Source organism: Lynx rufus, unplaced genomic scaffold, assembly GCF_022079265.1.
Source record: "Lynx rufus isolate CCGP_SWC_20201006 ecotype Redwood Valley unplaced genomic scaffold, mLynRuf1.p SCAF_23, whole genome shotgun sequence".
NCBI lineage: Eukaryota > Metazoa > Chordata > Mammalia > Carnivora > Felidae > Lynx > Lynx rufus.
This window is the reverse complement of record NW_025814838.1, coordinates 14535001-14553534: the sequence shown is the minus strand read 5'-3', so window position 1 is coordinate 14553534 and position 18534 is coordinate 14535001. Positions and strand designations below refer to the sequence as shown.

Here is an 18534-nt window from a genome sequence, read left to right as displayed (position 1 = left end):
GGTTTTGCCACATTGACTAAAACTCTGTAACACGAAAGTCTTGTGGTTTAATGGACTTTGCAGCCCATCTGTATGCGTATGCCAGCACACTACTGCACGGCGTTGTGAAATATTCCCGGCAGGACAGACAGCCCAGGCTCCCCGTCCGCCAGGGCGACGGACGAGACCGCGCCATGGTCAGTGGCGGTGGCAAAGCAGCAGCAAAGGAGATCACGTAAAAATGACACTGATTTCAAACCGCCCGTGCTCCTTCGTCAAGGGATACGGTGCATTTCCTCAAAGCCAGGGCTGATTTAGATGATGTGGCCAAAAGCTCCATTCCTGCCCCACCAGAGTCTCTGCTTTGCTCCCTTGGAGAACTCCGCAGCAACTCCCACTTGTTCTGTCCAAACGGACACAGCGAAGAGTCTCATAAGCGGAGGGCCACTCCCATTCCACAAGGATGCCAATCTGCGGGGTCGCCACGCTGTCAGACGTGAATGTGAACGAAGCCAGGGTGTGGGGCTTCAGTTCCAGTCTCTGTGATGAGGTTTCTACAGATGGCCCGTTCATGTGCCAAGCAGGATTTTCTTGTCACCCAGAAGGCAAGTTCAACTTTGACTTGTACCGACCACGTTGTCAACAATGCCGGGAGTCTCAAAATTTAGTAGCAGATGTGGTCTACCCAGCTCCTTGTAAAAGCAAGCCTGCGTAGCTCTAATGGGTTACAGTCATGTGCTTTGTTAGGAAGGAAAGGAGATGACCCGTGTTTTGCCTAGCACTTTGGGAGTCATGACCACAATTTAGTACGATCGGATGTGGTCTGATCACAGAATTTTCAAAGACCACACTTGGCTATCAAGGTGGGATGGAGGTCGACAGGTAGACATTTATCACATGCTAATTCACAAGCACTAATTCACAAGCAGAGCTGAGGGACACAGCACTCGGAGAGTTTATTCAAGCATCCAAGCAGAGAGACGCTAGAATCATTTATTCTTTTATTTTCCAGTTCCCCCAACTCCTCTCTTTTTTAAAGGGAGGGAAGCTCTACTTTGAATACAATTTAGGATAGGAGGAGAGGACCCAGCTCCCTGATTTATGCAAAAGGACAAAAATCCACACATCGGCTTGGAGTACTTTTATGTTTCAACAAAGGACGGTGCGTACCTGCTGCTTCTGGTAAAGTAAAAAACCAGGGGAAGTGAAACACGAGATCGCCAGCCACCATCACTTTTCCTTCATCAGGCCCATGAGGTCGTCTTCTATCCCCTTCTCACTCAGCTCATCCAAGCTGTAGTAGCGGTGAACGATTTTCTCGGCAGTGACCACGACGACTCGGAGCCCGTGGGTGTCCTGGCCCAGCTGGCATCCGATGGCAGATGACACCACCATGTCCAGGTTCTGGTAGGTGCCCCCGGCATTCCTGTGGTAGTGGCCTGAGAACACAGCTGTGACACCTGCGGGGGGAGGGAACAAGACATTAGGGGGCCAAGGATTTCCATGTAGGGAACTTGGGGGACTCCCCTGTTTTCTTCTAGGCACAACACGGTATGTTATTAAATTAAGTGCGTAATATTGACTCAGTGCCTAAGAAATGAGAAGGCAGCCTCGTGACATCCACAATCCTTTCAGGGAATAATTCATCGATGTAACATATTAACACGTTTGTTATAACCGGCACAAGAAAGTGCCAGGGAACAAAGGGAGAGGAGGAAGATAAAGTGAATGACTTCGGGAGAGATACAGGAAGCGGAAGGAAATATTCTGAGGTCTGTTATCGACAGCCACAGGAGACAAGTTAAATGTCTACAAAAAATCATGTTTATGGAGTTCTAATCAAGAGAGTAGAGCATGCTCAGCATTTAATGTACCTTCTCCTCCCCACACTCAAGAGCCATGGTGGGTGAGATAGAAAAAAAGAAAGACCAAAGGACAGAAGTCGCCTCAGCACCGAAATCAAGAGCTCTGTGGATGAGAAACAAGACAGAAACGCAGAGTAATGAGTGGGGTTACAGTATTGCTGGGAATGAAGCTCCTGTAGGGTAACAGAGACTGAAAGCAGTTTCTGTGAGATGAGCAAATAAAGCCTGGCCCCTGTTTGGAGGAGGGGTGGCCTGGAGACCTCTGTCTATGGAAGGAGGATGCAGAAAACCGTCGCTGTCTGGGGCCCGGGCAGTGGTGTGCAGGTGTCTTTAACAAGTACTCCAGAAAATAAGAGAACCGATCTGTAATGCTCACTCACTTCTGTGGGTGAATGCTCTCATCATGGCTGCTATCAAATCACCCGCGTGATGTCAATGACCCAGACATGGGAAAACATGCGGTGAGCACATCACTCTATGGCACCTCTTGCCACACAGATACAAAAGCCGTGAGCAACCTGGCAGCATTGTAATAGCAACAGGTAGCAAGGTAATTAGAAAAGAGTCAGTTTTGAGTATTTACTACCTTTGCTTTTCAATAGAATTTATTCACTGGTGAGTTCGGAGAATTTAATTTTTATTAATTGTTGTTTGAAAATGAGCTCACAGCATTCCTTAAAATTTAATCACTGGTTTTCGTGAGCTGGATAGGAGCTGTCTCGAGCATACCACTGGCCTGGGGCTTGTAGCGATCTACGGGTCTAGGAAGGAAGGACAGACATAGGCTCAAGTCTAGGAAATGAGACATGTTTTCTCAGTGTTACCGTGGGCAAGGGCCTTCCAGCTCTACTGTAAGACCTGGTTCCAAATGGAGCTGGAGTGGAGAAGCCCAAACCACCAGGCAGGAGGAAGCTATTCAAGAGAGAAAGTGAAGGAAAAACCAAATGAAAAAAAAAATTACGTCTTACTCAAATTGAATCTGGAAAAAAATCCCACCACCTGTGAAGAAATCTCATGCTAAGTAAGACAGTCTACAGACTCCTCAATCAGGAATATGAATTCACTCCAGATGAAATGAATGACATAAAACTGCCTGACAAATACTTAAAATGAGTATGTTTAAGGCATCAAAAGGTCCTTGATAAAGGACTAATATCTATGAAAAACAACATGTTAGGAAAGAAAACAGGCATGAAAGAAATGAGAATAATTGGTAACGAAAGCTCAGAGATAAAAGACAAGCCATTAAAATATAAAACAAAGACAACTCTCAATAAATGGGATAAATTCTGGACGGGACACTGTTTAGAGAGGAAATCAGTGAATTAAAAGGCAGAATGCAGGCAGTGAACCAAAGACAACACAAAGACCCAGACACGAGCAATAAGAACACGCAGTTCAAAGAACCCACAGAATGGATTAAGAGGTATCAATGGACGCTTAAGAGGAGCTGGAACAGGAGAAAGGAGGAAATGATAGTAAGAATAACTTACAAAGGAATGACAGACAGCAGACACCCCTAGTAATAACAGGATCAAAGAGTGATACCTTCCAATGCTGAGGGCAAGCAACTATGAATCTCAAATTTTATATCCAGCTAAACCATCATTCAGATTGAAGGGCAAAATAAATACATGCTGAGGCATATAAAGAGTTTACCACTTCCAAACCTTCACTGAAAGAATTATTAGGAGAACTGTTTCAGCAAGGAAGGGATGAAATTAAAAAATAGTGATGAGCAAACACTAATAAATATATTTTGGTAAATTTAATTAACTACTGATTTCCCTTGAAAAAACTATTTTTTAATGTGAAAGTGAAACTAAAACTCAAGAATGTCAGGATGGGAAGTTCAATTGATAATTAAAGTGCATGAAAGTTATTGTCATGTTTGGAAGGAATGCAAAAATAATAAGTAACTTTGTATTTGCTAGGAAAAATGCGTAATTAACATGCTTCTTAAAAATGGGCACAAGCAACCAAACTAAAAATAGACAAAGTGTACCTATCAAAACTTTAAGGTTTGTGCTTCAAAGAACATTATCAACAACATGAAAAGATAACCCATGGAATGAGAGAAAATATTTGCAAATCATATATCTGATAAAGATCTAATATCCAGAAAATATGAAGAGAAGAATATGAAAACTATGAAAAGATGTTCAATGTCACTGATCATTAGAGAAATGCAAATCAAAACCATAATGAGGGGCGCCTGGGTGACTCAGTTGGTTAAGGGTCTGACTTTAGCTCAGGTCATGATCTCACAGTTTGTGAGATTGAGTCCTGCATCGAGCTCTGCGTGGACAGTGCAGAGCCTGCTTGGGGTTCTCTGTCAGCCCCTCTCTCTGCCCCTCCTCCACTCACATGTGTTCCTTCTGTCTCAAAAATAAATAAACTAAAAAAAAAAAAAACCATAATGAGATACCCCTTCACATCTACTAGGATGGCTACAAACAAACATGGAAAATAACAAGTGATCACAGGGATTTGGAGACATTAGAACCCTCATATAGTGCTAGTGGAAATGTAAAATGGTACAGCCATTCTAGAAAACACTTTGGCAGCTCCTTATAATGTTAAACATAGAGCTATCATGTGGACCAGCAATTCCACTCTTAGAGAAATGACTCAAGAGAACACACAATGACTCAATGAAAACACATAGCCATGTACAAACTTGTGTGTGAATGTTCACAACATTACTCACAGTAGCCTAAAAAGAAGCCTACATGTCCATTAATCGATGAGTGGATAAACAAAATGTGGCACATCCATACAATGGAAGATTATTCAGCTGTAAAAAGGAATGAAGTAAAAGAAGATTCTTGTATGACAGGGGCTGGGGGAAGAGGGAAAGAGGAAGGGAGAGTGACCACTAACAGGCACAGCATTTCTTTGTGGAATGGTAAAAACTGTCTAAAAATGGTCTGGAATCAGACAGTGGTGATGGCTGCACTATTAAAACCAATGAATTTAGGAGTGTCTGGGTGTCTCAGTCAGTTAAGTGTCTGACTCCGACTCAGGTCATGATCTCACAGTTCATGAGTTGCAAGCCCCGTGTCAGGCTCTGTACTGAAGCCCAGAGCCTGGAGCCTGCTTCAGATTCTGTGTCTCCCTTTCTCTCTGCACCCTCCCCATGCCCCTTCCCCCTGCCCTCGTTCATGCTCTCTCTCTCTTGCAAAAATAAACGAATATTAAAAAACCCACTGAATTTGTACTTTAAAAGGGGAAATTTTATGGTATGTGCATTATATAAATACCTCAATAAAAAATGCAAAAAATAAAATGTGTAGGATGAGGAGGAAGCTAGAATGAACCATGGCGTAGTGGATTGGAGGTGGAGACATCAACAGGAATTCATGTTTACCTTAATATCAGATGCTAAAAACAGACGAGGACACCCAGAAACGTTTATAGAGGTGTACAGACACAGGTTAGTAAACAGGATACGTCCTTCCCAGCCTAGAAACAAGGGTGCACACTAGCAATGAGCACACCTAGTGTCCAGATCTTGGTTTCTAACACCATTCTCCAGTAAAAGGAGATGCAGATCCTTGGAGAAGTGACTGCCGTAGGGCTGGGGCAGGAAATACACAAAATGAGCCTGGAGCAGCTTGTCGAGCCAGAAAGTAAGAAGTGCTGAAGTTCTCAAAAGCTCACAATAATGGGGCGGGGGAGGGGGTGTCAGAAGGGACAGAGGGGTCAACTGAAAGAGCTCCCCATAGCCAAAGCTTAACAATTTGAGCAACAGCTAGTGCTGAATTATAACCCAAAGTGTAAGAAATAGAAATCCATGAGTCTGTGTTAATATAAATAAACATGTAAATGTGGGGAAAAGGGACGAATCTCCCATAGAGAATAACAAATAATTTACTTAGATATTCTGCCGTCAAGCAGGGGGAGCATAACTCCCCACCCGTAGGTGCAGACTGTGCATAGGGACTTCGGTCCAAGAGGAACTTTATGGTGGAGACACTGACCGAACATCAGCAGGGATGAGAGAGTCCGGTTGAGTGCCCGCACCCCACAATGTACCTTGACGATGGTGATGAGAACGGCACTTTACATCCGTGTGATCTTCCTCCCCCAAACCCAGGGCTTCAGCATGAGAAAACCATCAGACCCATCCCAAGAGAGGGACATTCTATAAGATACCTGACCAGTACTTTTCAAAACTGTCAAGGTCGTCAAAAACAGTCACAGCCAAGAGGAGACTAAGGAGGTGTGATACCTAAGCGAGGTATGCTATGCTAGATGGGATCCTGGAGCAGAAAATGGGCATTCGGTAAAAAGTAAGGGAACCTGATTATGGACTTCATTAATAAAAGTGTTATCGATATCACCTCATTAATTGTACCAAATGTGCTACTGGTATAAGATATAAATAATGGGGGAATCGAGGCATAGGGCATGTGGGAAGTCTCTGTATTATCTTTGTAATTTTTATGCAGATTTGAAGGTGTTCTAAAATTTTAAAGTTATTTAAGGGGAGCCTGGGTGGCTCAGTTGGTTGAAAGTCTGACTCTTGATTTCAGCTCGGGTCATGATCCCAGGGTTGTGGGATCGAGCCATGCATGGAGCCTGCTTAAGATCTCTCTCTCTCTCTCTCTCTCTCTCTCTCTCTCTCTCTCTCTCTCTCCCAATCTCTCTCTCTGCCCCTCTCCCCCACTTGCATGCTCTCTATAAAATTTAAATAAATTTAAATTCATTAAAAAAAATACGGATAATTTCCAAAAGAAAAAAAATGGAATATGTGGCTTTCAATCAGCAAAGAGGTGGGGGAAAAAAATCACAATAACTACAACAAACAAAAAAAAAACCAAACACGAAATTTTAAAATGTTACAGACACCAAATGCTGCCTCTGGTGCAGAGACACTGGATCACTCCCACAGCGCTGGTGGGAATGTAAAGTGACACAGCAACTCTGGGAAACACTCTGGCAGTTTCTTACAAAACTAAATGTGCATTTACTGTTATGACCCAGCAACAGAACTCTTTGGGATATTTATCCCAGAGAAGTGAAAACTTAGGTTCAAATATCTGTACACAGATGTGTTCTACAGCTTTATTTGTAATAGCCGGAAACGGGGAACAACCTAAATGTCCTTCAGTGGGTATACGGTTAAACTGTGGCACAACCACACCACGGAATACCACTCGGCAATAAAAAAAAAAAAAAAAAAAGGAATGATTGACTGATACACACAACAGCTACAACAGATAGCGAGGCAATTATGCTGACTTTGAAAAGCCAAAATCAAAAGCTTCCATCCTGTGTGATTCCACTGACACAGCATTCTTGAAATGATGGAGGTGTAGACACGGCTGCTAGGAGTGAGGCACAGGGGTTGTAGGGGTTGGGAGTGGGTATGGCTATAAAAGGGATCCTCGTGGTGATGGAACCGTTCGCACCTAACAAGGATTCTGAAAGGGCTGAGGGAAACATGTTCAAAAATGTTGACAGCAGCTCCTCCTGGTTAAGAGGATTCTGGGAGAGTCTGCACAGAGCCCTGTGACAAGAGCCACCGTGTGCTCACAGTAGGAACGGAGACCCACCTGTGGGCAGGTGCGGCCGTCTGCCCACTGAGGTCCATGCCTCGGGATGGGAAGGAAGGGGACCCAGGTTCTTCTGTTTAGAACAGCCGAGGGTGGCGAGGATCAGTGAGTTCCATTTACTGTTATCAGGATGCAAACAGATACAACCCATCTCAGAGAGGAGCTATCTTCTCACGTTCCCTGATGTGTTCCCCTTGACCCAACACCAGCAATTCCATTGAAATGCCCGGAGAAGAGTCCACAGATGCAGATGTGTTGCATCTGGAGGCATAAATACATAGTGCAGTGTTTGTGATGCTCATTTACAGGAGACGCGATGGATGACGGGTGTATTTTACACAAGAGGTAGATTTACATGTGCTGGCATTGACAGTCACCAAATATGTTAAGTAGGAACAGCAAGATGTTAAAAAAAAGCATTGTGTGATCCTGGTTTTGTCGAAGAGAGCGCATGCGTAGAAGGGTTTGTGTGCACGGGTCTGTATCCCCCAACCCAAGGGGGCTATGTTCCCACTGCTCCCACGGGTGATTTCATGGAGACGGTGTGTGTGTGGGGGTGCTGGGATTAGTGAGGGGGCATCACCTTCTACTCTTTATTTGTGTGGTACAACTTTACCAGTGATCATGAACACACATGTCCAGGCGACCTGAACAGCGTGGTGGTGGCGTGCCAGGTGCTCCGGGGGGAAGGGTGACAGTAGGGAAGGGTGGAGGGGCCACCACGCCAGGGCCTGAGCTTGTGGGTCAGAAGCTGCGGGTGAGGCCCTGGGTTGGGTGCCCAAAGGGTCCTTGCCACAAACGGAAGATTGGACAGTCCTGGCCACACAGACTGGAGGACCATGGACAAGGACCGTAGACGAGAACCTCTTCCTCGCCTTCCTGGCCTTTCAAAGCTGCGGGGCCTGGGCCATCGGACCCACCTCAGGGAGTTCCTAATGGCCAGACAGAAACCACTCAGTGTCGTTCTTATTTGGTTGTGTACTAGATTGTGTGCATGGAATTTGGCTCTTTCTGCCTAATTCCTAGCTGCAAACTGTAATATTCTGGAAGGCATGTTTGGCAATTTTGAGAGTGGCTCACATTAGCCGTAATTAGCTGTAAAGACTCACCGATGATCAAAAAAAAAAAAAAAAAAAAAAAAAAAAAAAAAAAAGACTCACCGATGATCAAGTTTCATGCCATATTTATCGGCGCCCACAGAGACAAGAGCATTAATGGGGACTGTTCGAGTGACCGGAGGGACTTTCAGAGCGGATCTCTGAGGACAGCTGGGTTGGGTTGGGGGGGGTGCTGCAGTGAGTGTGCTGTCCATCGTCCTGCTGCAAGCCCCTTAAGGCTCACCATTTATTGCTAATGTCCCAGGTCACAGCCAATGTGACTGAATGATGATTCTGGCATTAGCAAGGATGCCTAAGAGAGCTAGCGATAACGATGGGGGAGTCTGTCGGTGAGCAGGGCCATCGTGTTCAGGATGTTCTCCCCTCTGGCAAGAGATCATCTCTACCCCCACCACTGCCGTTAGAAACTTCACATCTTGGAGGCCTGAATAAGAAGCAGTGAGAAATGGCCACGGAATAAGGGCACAAAGGGACGGTCAGGCAGAAGGCTAAAGTCTGCGTCAAAAAGGAGGAGGATAGGCCTAACTGTCCTTCCTGCTGGGTTCTGGTGCGGAGTTTAAGGCTCTGGGACATTCCTGGCTGGCCCAAAGGCACGTGAGAGACCCTCTTCTTGGGCTGGAACCAGAACCAGAAGCCGACAGACGGAGCTTCTATTTCCCACCTCCTGGCAAGTCCAGCAGTTTTGAGCCCAGATCATGTTCTCCCAGTCCTGCCTCAAGTCAGGGCAGTATTGAGGCAGGATGAGAGTGGCTTAGAAGCAAGGACAGCCACAGGACGCGAGGGCCCTTCCATCCATCATCTCGCTGAATCGTCCCAATGGAGGCTCGAATCACCATTTTTCAGAGGAAAAACCCGAGGCCAGGACGAGGAACAAAGAGGCAAAGTTACACAGCTGGGAAACGGATGTCGGAGCCTAAGTTCTGAACTGACCTTGCGGACTCTGTTTCTGTTCTTTTTCTTTTTGTTTATTTGTTTTGAGTGAGAGAGAGAGTGAGCATGGGAGGGGCAGAGACAGAGGAAGAGAGAGAGAATCCCAAGCAGGCTCCGCGCTGTCAGTGGGGCTCAAACTCACAAACCTGTGAGATCACGACCTGAGCTGAGATCGAGTCAGAAGCCTGGTTCTGTTCTTTGGGGACCTCGGGCAGGGTGTTACTGACCCTTGAGAGCCTCCATTCCCTGGCTTGTGAGACGAATAATGAAGATGACTCATGGGTGGCAGGGAGGTTTAAAGGAGAGCATGGAAACGGGTACCACAGTAGATACTCCTGAACCCTCGGGGCTCCGTCTCGGGCGGGGTTGGCGGCTGGCAGAGGACAGACACACCACGTGCTGGCTCTGCCACGTGGTCTCCTGTCCGAGTTACAATCGCCTCTCATGCCGACAGGCCATGAGGACCCATCTCTGCTTTTCTATTAGCCTTTGATGGGGAAACATTGATTCACAACTCAACGGAGGTAGGGGATGTATTAATAAATCACAGTTTCCTTGACGGGGCATTGATTCTAGTGGTGTTTTCAGGAGTTGGGCAGAGTTTCCATCCCGGCTATTCATTAGTCATCTATGGCCGACATGCTTCCACAGTTCCTTAATTGACTGTTACGTATGGATTGTTTTTGAATTATGAACTGCTGTAAGGGAATGACAAGCATCTTCTTAAATTACCACCAGAGGAATTCCCAAGCAAAAGGCAGCCCCTGTGCATCAGGGGAGGACCACTTCTGTGGCATTCGCTTCATGCTTATTTCTCCATGGTATCAAGTCACAGAGATGCTATAAAAGCTATTTTTAAGCTGTCTTGATTCAAATTCATTTCAAATCAATTGGGAAGGGAATGCAATCTCCATGTAATTTAATATTCGAATACTGGAAGTGTGCCTCAAATCAGTCAGGAAATCAGGAGGCTCCCCAGTACAATTCTAGTATTAAGAACCAGCTTCCTGAAGGCCTTAGTGTTACTTAAGCCTGGAAAGAGTAAACAGATTTAAATTGGACAGCTTTTGCTTTTATCCTGAGTAGATATACATTTATGAAAATGTTATGCATCCTTCACATCGCCGGATGGAATAGTGAAAATTGTGTTGTAAATCATTAGTCACAATTCCCATTTTTCCTGCCTCAGTGGTAAGAAAAAAATGTGCTGGAAGGAAGGAAGGAAAGAAAAGAAAAGAAAGAATGAAGGAAAGAAGGAAGAAAAGAAAGGAAAGAAAGAAAAGGAAAAGAAAGGAAAAGAAAAAGAAAAGGAAGGAAGAGAAAGAAAGAAAGAGAAAGAAAAGGACAGAGAAAGAAAGAAAAGGAATGAAGAAAAAGAAAGAAAGAAAGAAAGAAAGAAAGAAAGAAAGAAAAGAAAGGACAGAGAAAGAAAAGGAAGGAAGGAAGAAAAAGAAGAAAGAAAGAAAGAAAGAAAGAAAGAGAAAAGGACAGAGAAAGAAAGAAAAGGAATGAAGAAAAAGAAGAAAGAAAGAAAGAAAAAGAAAGAAAGAAAAAGAAAGAAAGAAAGAAAGAAAGAAAGAAAGAAAGAAAGAAAGAAAGAATGAATTAGTAGGAACATATAGAAAACAGGAGCAAATAAACCCTGCTGCAGGGAAAGGCTTTCCTCAGCAGGTAGCTGGGAGGCAGGCCTTGAGACGGTGATCCCTGCCAGCAACCGGTGGCCTGGGGTGGCCCGCGTGGCAAAGGGGCAGAAATATGTTTCTTCAGCAGGGCTGGGAGGTGCAGCCACGAATCTGAAATCAGGGTACGGTCCACTACTGGGTCAGGGTTTTGAGTTGCCAATTTGGGAATTCTAGGTTCCTCTAGAATCACTTTCCTTACATTTCACTGGCACGCATCTCCCCAAATGCCTGAGAGCCCGTGGCCCAGGTCGGCAAGGGAATGTGCAGGAGGGGAAAGACCAGCTCCACAATCTCTGGGTGAAGCTGGAGGCTGTTTCTTCCGCCAGCTCGGGGCAATAAACACTTGTGGAGCTCCCCCTTGGTGGGAGGGTAGTGGGGGAGGGTAGTGGGGCACCCAGAATGACCATTCCTAGCAACTGAACGCTCAAGGCCTACAGCTGGATAGCAATATAAACAGCTATCCATAATAAAAGGCAGCAAGTGATAATGCACGGTTTGCAGTGTTTTATTTACTGAACGCCCACCCTGAGCCAAGAACTATGCTTATTACGTATCGTTTCAGTTAAGCTTCACAAGGACCCCCATGAAGACATTTGCCCCCTTTTGCAGGTGAGAAGAATGACACACAGAGAGGTTAAGGGACTTGCCTGGGGTCACAGAGAGAGGATTTGTGTGACCCCACACAAGGGTCAGGCTGACTCAGAAGATGTTCTGTCCATCACCTTCGAGGTACAAAGTGCCAAGGATCATGACACGGTAGACCCAGTGAGAGGGCTTCCTGGAGGAGGTGGCTTTGACCTAAACACACCCTCCACTTCTGCCAGTTCTTTGTTCACATCTGTCCTGGGACTTGAGGTAGGATAATCATTATGGTGGTAATGACAGTGATAATAAGTGGTGTTTATGGAGCGCTCCTATCAGACACACTCCTGAAGAGCACTTTATGTGTTCTCAGAAGGCGTAATCCCCACAATTTCCCTACAAAGACGGCATGGCTATTATCCCAGTTTGGCAGATGAGAGGACAGATGTAGACACATTTCACAGTTTGCCTAACTCAGCATGTCCCCGGCAGGGCTGGGTTCAGAACCCAGGAGTCTGATCCAAGTGGATGGAAACTAAAAGCCTGTGAGAGACGGGGCACACGAGGGAAGGACAGGAGTTGGGGTGCTGGGAAAGCAGGGGCAGGATTCCCTCGCTATGCCTTTGAACGCTCTCCAGTTGTGCGATATAGAAGAAATTCTTTTTATTTCAAGCTTCTTTATTTTGAAAGAGAGAGAAAAGGTGGGGGAGGGGCAGATAGAGGGAGAGAGAGAATCCCAAGCAGGCTCCATGCTGTCAGCACAGAGCCCGACTCGGGGCTTGATCTCATTAACTGCGAGATCATGACCTGAGCCGAAATCAAGAGTTGGATGCTTAACTGACTGAGCCACGCAGGCGCCCCCATGGGGGAAATTCTCACGAACGTCCTCCAGGGGAGTGCATGGTGGCACCAGGACTCCAGGTCAGATTCCAGCTCAGCTGGAGGCCAGGGGGCTGCACTGAGGGCTGGCCGAAATGGAGACAGGGGAGGTGCAGGCTCACATCTGCATCCAACTCCTCCACATGGGGAGCATCAAAGCACCCTGTCACTCCCAGTTTCGGCCTTGTGTGAATTCAAACCTTCCCATCCCCAAACTCCCATTAACCGAAGCGGGATCTTAAAGACATTTCCATGGAACGTCCTCTGGGGATCGCCTGTACTTAAGTGACCTGGGGTCCGCCAACATTTTCTGTAAAGGGTCACAGAGTATTTTAGGGCCATGTGGTCTCTGTGTAACCACTACTCAGCTCTGCCCTTACTTCATCGCAGGGAAGCAGCCGCCATTCATAGTTACGTAAACGCATGGGCATGGCTGTGATCCAATAAAGCTTTATTAACAAAAACGAGAGGAGGGTCGATTGGAGAAAAAAGCTTACCATCTTGAAAAACAAATACAAGGATTCTAGGGAAGATGGCGGCATAGGAGGACGCTGGGCTCACCGCGCGTCCTGCTGATCACTTAGATTCCACCTACACCTGCCTAAATAACCCAGAAAACCGCCAGAAGACTAGCAGAACGGAGTCTCCGGAGCCAAGTGTAGACAAGAGGCCCACGGAGGAGGGTAGGAAGGGCGGCGAGGCGGTGCGCGCTCCACGGACTGGCGGGAGGGAGCCAGGGCGGAGGGGTGGCCCTCCGGCCAAGCAGAGCCCCGAGTCTGGCTTGCAAAAGCGGAGGGGCCGGATGGAGTGTGTTCCGACAGCAAGCGGGGCTTAGCATCTGGGAGGTCATAAGTTAACAGCTCTGCTCGGAAAGTGGGAAGGCTGGAGGACAACGGGAGGGAGAGGTGCTGAGCCCCTGGACGACAGAGCTCAGTTTGGCGGGGAACAAAGGCGCTCACCAGCGCCATCTCCCTCGCCCATCTCCCAGCCAAAATCCCAAAGGGAACCAGTTCCTGCCAGGGAACTTGCTCCCTCCTCACAAACACCCAACGCTGTGCTTCTGCGGAGCCACCCCTCCGGCAGCGGGTCTGATCCCTCCCGCTGCCACAGGGCCCCTCCTGAAGTGGATCACCTAAGGAGAAGCGAGCTAAGCCTGCCCCTCCTGCCCCCGTGCACCTTGCCTACCCTCCCCAGCTAATCCGCCAGATCCCCAGCACCACAAGCCTGGCAGTGTGCAAGTAGCCCAGACGGGCCACGCCACCTCGCAGTGAATCCCGCCCCTAGGAGAGGGGAAGAGAAGATACACAGCAGTCTGACTGCAGCCCCAGCGGTGGGCAGGGGGCAGACATCAGGTCTGACTGCGGCCCTGCCCACCAACTCCAGTTATACACCACAGCACAGGGGAAGTGCCCTGCAGGTCCGCACCACTCCAGGGACTATCCAAAATGACCAAACGGAAAAATTCCCCTCAGAAGAATCTTCAGGAAATAACAACAGCCAATGAACTGATAAAAAAGGATTTAAATAATATAACAGAAAGTGAATTTAGAATAATAGTCATAAAACTAATTGCTGGGCTTGAAAACAGTATAGAGGACAGCAGAGAATCTCTTGCTACAGAGATCAAGGGACTAAGGAATAGTCAGGAGGAGCTGAAAAACGCTATAAACGAGATGCAAAATAAAATGGAAATGACCACGGCTTGGATTGAAGAGGTGGAGGAGAGAACAGGTGAACTAGAAGATAAAATTATGGAAAAAGAGGAAGCTGAGAAAAAGAGAGATAAAAAAAATCCAGGAGTATGAGGGGGAAAATTAGAGAACTAAGTGATGCAGTAAAAAGAAATAATACATGCATAATTGGTATTCCAGAGGAGGAAGAGAGAGGGAAAGGTGCTGAAGGTATACCTGAAGAAATAATAGCTGAGAACTTCCCTGAACTGGGGAAGGAAAAAGGCATTGAAATCCAAGAGGCACAGAGAACTCCCTTCAGACATAACTTGAATCGATCTTCTGCACGACATATCATAGTGAAACTGGCAAAATACAAGGATAAAGAGAAAATTCTGAAAGCAGCGAGGGATAAACGTGCCCTAACATATAAAGGGAGACCTATAAGACTCGTGACTGATCTCTCTTCTGAAACTTGGCAGGCCAGAAAGGATTGGCAGGAGATCTTCAATGTGATGAACAGAAAAAATATGCAGCCGAGAATCCTTTATCCAGCAAGTCTGTCATTTAGAATAGAAGGAGAGATAAAGGTCTTCCCAAACAAACAAAAACTGAAGGAATTCGTCACCACTACACCAGCCCTACAAGAGATCCTAAGGGGGATCCTGTGAGATAAAGTACCAGAGACATCGCTACAAGCATAAAACATACAGACATCACAATGACTCTAAACCCCTATCTTTCTATAATAACACTGAATGCAAATGGACTAAATGCGCCAACCAAAAGACATAGGGTATCAGAATGGATAAAACAACAAGACCCATCTATTTGCTGTCTACAAGAGACTCATTTTAGGCCTGAGCACACCTTCAGATTGAGAGTGAGGGGATGGAGAACTATTTATCATGCTATTGGAAGCCAAAAGAAAGCTGGAGTAGCCATACTTATATCAGACAAACTAGACTTTAAATTAAAGGCTGTAACAAGAGATGAAGAAGGGCATTATATAATAATTACAGGGTCTATCCATCAGGAAGAGCTAACAGTTATAAATGTCTATGCACCGAATATGGGAGCCCCCAAATATATAAAACAATTACTCATAAACATAAGCAACCTTATTGATAAGAATGTGGTAATTGCAGGGGACTTTAACACCCCACTTACAGAAATGGAGAGATCATCTAGACACACGGTCAATAAAGAAACAAGGGCCCTGAATGAGACATTGGATCAGATGGACTTGACAGATATATTTAGAACTCCGCATCCCAAAGCAACAGAATATACTTTCTTCTCGGGTGCACATGGAACCTTCTCCAAGATAGATCACACACTGGGTCACAAAACAGTCCTTCATAAGTATACAAGAATTGAAATTATACCATGCATACTTTCAGACCACAATGCTATGAAGCTTGAAATCAACCACAGGAAAAAGTCTGGAAAACCTCCAAAAGCATGGAGGTTAAAGAACACCCTACTAAAGAATGAGTGGGTCAACCAGGCAATTAGAGAAAAAGTTAAAAAATATATGGAAACAAACGAAAATGAAAATACAACAATCCAAACGCTTTGGGATGCAGCGAAGGCAGTCCTGAGAGGAAAATACATTGCAATCCAGGCCTATCTCAAGAAACAAGAAAAATCCCAAATACAAAATCTAACAGCAAACCTAAAGGAAATAGAAGCAGAACACCAAAGGCAGCCTAAACCCAGCAGAAGAAGAGAAATAATAAAGATCAGAGCAGAAATAAACAATGTAGAATCTAAAAAACTGTAGAGCAGATCAATGAAACCAAGAGTTGGTTTTTTGAAAAAAAAAAAAAAAAAAAAAAAAACACAATTGATAAACCTCTAGCCAGGCTTCTCAAAAAGAAAAGGGAGATGACCCAAATAGATAAAATCAGGAATGAAAATGGAATTAGTACAACCAATCCCTCAGAGATACAAGCAATTATCAGGGAATACTATGAAAAATTATATGCCAACAAACTGGACAACCTGGAAGAAATGGACAAATTCCTAAACACCCACATTCTTCCAAAACTCAATCAGGAGGAAATAGAAAGCTTGAACAGACCCATAACCAGCAAAGAAATTGAATCAGTTATCAAAAATCTCCCAACAAGTGAGAGTCCAGGACCAGATGGCTTCCCAGGGGAGTTCTACCAGACGTTTAAAGCAGAGATAATACCTATCCTTCTCAAGCTATTCTAAGAAATAGAAAGGGAAGGAAAACTTCCAGACTCATTCTATGAAGCCAGTATTACTTTGATTCCTAAACCAGACAGAGACCCAGTAAAAAAAGAGAACTACAGGCCAATATCCCCGATGAATATGGATGCAAAAATTCTCAATAAGATACTAGCAAATCAAATTCAACAGCATATAAAAAGAATTATTCACCATGATCAAGTGGGATTCATTCCTGGGATGCAGGGCTGGTTCAACATTCGCAAATCAATCAATGTGATACATCACATTAATAAAAGAAAAGATAACAACCATATGATCCTGTCAATCGATGCAGAAAAGGCATTTGACAAAATTCAGCATGTGTTCTTAATAAAAACCCTTGAGAAAGTCGGGATAGAAGGAACATACTTAAACATCATAAAAGCCATTTATGAAAAGCCCACAGCTAACATCATCCTCAATGGCGAAAAACTGAGAGCTTTTTCCCTGAGATCAGGAACACGACAGGGATGCCCACTCTCACCGCTGTTGTTTAACATAGTGTTGGAAGTTCTAGCATCAGCAATCAGACAACAAAAGGAAATCAAAGGCATCAAAATTGGCAAAGATGAAGTCAAGCTTTCACTTTTTGCAGATGACATGATATTATACATGGAAAATCTGATAGACTCCACCAAAAGTCTGCTAGAACTGATACATGAATTCAGCAAAGTTGCAGGATACAAAATCAATGTACAGAAATCAGTTGCATTCTTATACACTAATAATGAAGCAACAGAAAGACAAAGAAACTGATCCCATTCACAATTGCACCAAGAAGCATAAAATACCAAGGAATAAATCTAACCAAAGATGTAAAAGATCTGTATGCTGAAAACTATAGAAACCTTATGAAGGTAATTGAAGAAGATATAAAGAAATGGAAAGACATTCCCTGCTCATGGATTGGAAGAATAAATATTGTCAAAATGTCAATACTACCCAAAGCTATCTACATATTCAATGCAATCCCAATCAAAATTGCACCAGCATTCTTCTCAAAACTAGAACAAGCAATCCTAAAATTCATATGGAACCACAAAAGGCCCCGAATAGCCAAAGTAATTTTGAAGAAGACCAAAGCAGGAGGTATCCCAGACTTTAGCCTCTACTACAAAGCTGTCATCATCAAGACAGCATGGTATTGGCACAAAAACAGACATATAGACCAATGGAATAAAATAGAAACCCCAGAACTAGACCCACAAACGTATGGCCAACTAATCTTTGACAAAGCAGGACAGAACATCCAATGGAAAAAAGACAGTCTCTTTAACAAATGGTGCTGGGAGAACTGGACAGCAACATGCAGAAGGTTGAAACTAGACCACTTTCTCACACCATTCACAAAAATAAACTCAAAATGGATAAAGGACCTGAATGTGAGACAGGAAACCATCCAAACCCTAGAGGAGAAAGCAGGAAAAGACCTCTCTGACCTCAGCCGTAGCAATCTCTTACTTGACACATCCCCAAAGGCAAGGGAATTAAAAGCAAAAATGAATTACTGGGACCTTATGAAGATAAAAAGCTTCTGCACAGCAAAGGAAACAACCAACAAAACTAAAAGGCAACCAATGGAATGGGAAAAGATATTTGCAAATGACATATCAGACAAAGGGCTAGTATCCAAAATCTATAAAGAGCTCACCAAACTCCACACCCAAAAAACAAATAACCCAGTGAAGAAATGGGCAGAAAACATGAATAGACAGTTCTCTAAAGAAGACATCCCGATGGCCAACAGGCACATGAAAAGATGCTCAATGTCGCTCCTTATCAGGGAAATACAAATCAAAACCACACTCAAATATCACCTCACGCCAGTCAGAGTGGTCAAAATGAACAAATCAGGAGACTATAGATGCTGGAGAGTATGTGGAGAAAAGGGAACCCTCTTGCACTGTTGGTGGGAATGCAAACTGGTGCAGCCACTCTGGAAAACAGTGTGGAGGTTCCTCAGAAAATTAAAAATAGACCTACCCTATGACCCAGCAATAGCACTGCTAGGAATTTACCCAAGGGAT

The 18534-nt window shown here is 44.8% G+C and overlaps 1 protein-coding gene across 2 annotated transcripts in view; it reads right to left on the bottom strand.

Annotated features, from left to right (window-relative positions):
- Positions 1 to 1118: 1118 nt before the first annotated feature.
- CPPED1 (calcineurin like phosphoesterase domain containing 1) overlaps positions 1119 to 18534 on the bottom strand; it is a 109901-nt gene continuing 92485 nt past the window's right edge. For both annotated transcript variants that reach the window (XM_047087700.1, XM_047087701.1), the window contains one exon: positions 1119 to 1439. In XM_047087700.1, coding sequence (XP_046943656.1) covers positions 1210 to 1439 — 230 coding nt within the window. In that variant the 3' untranslated portion in view covers positions 1119 to 1209. The remainder of the gene's footprint in view (positions 1440 to 18534) is intronic.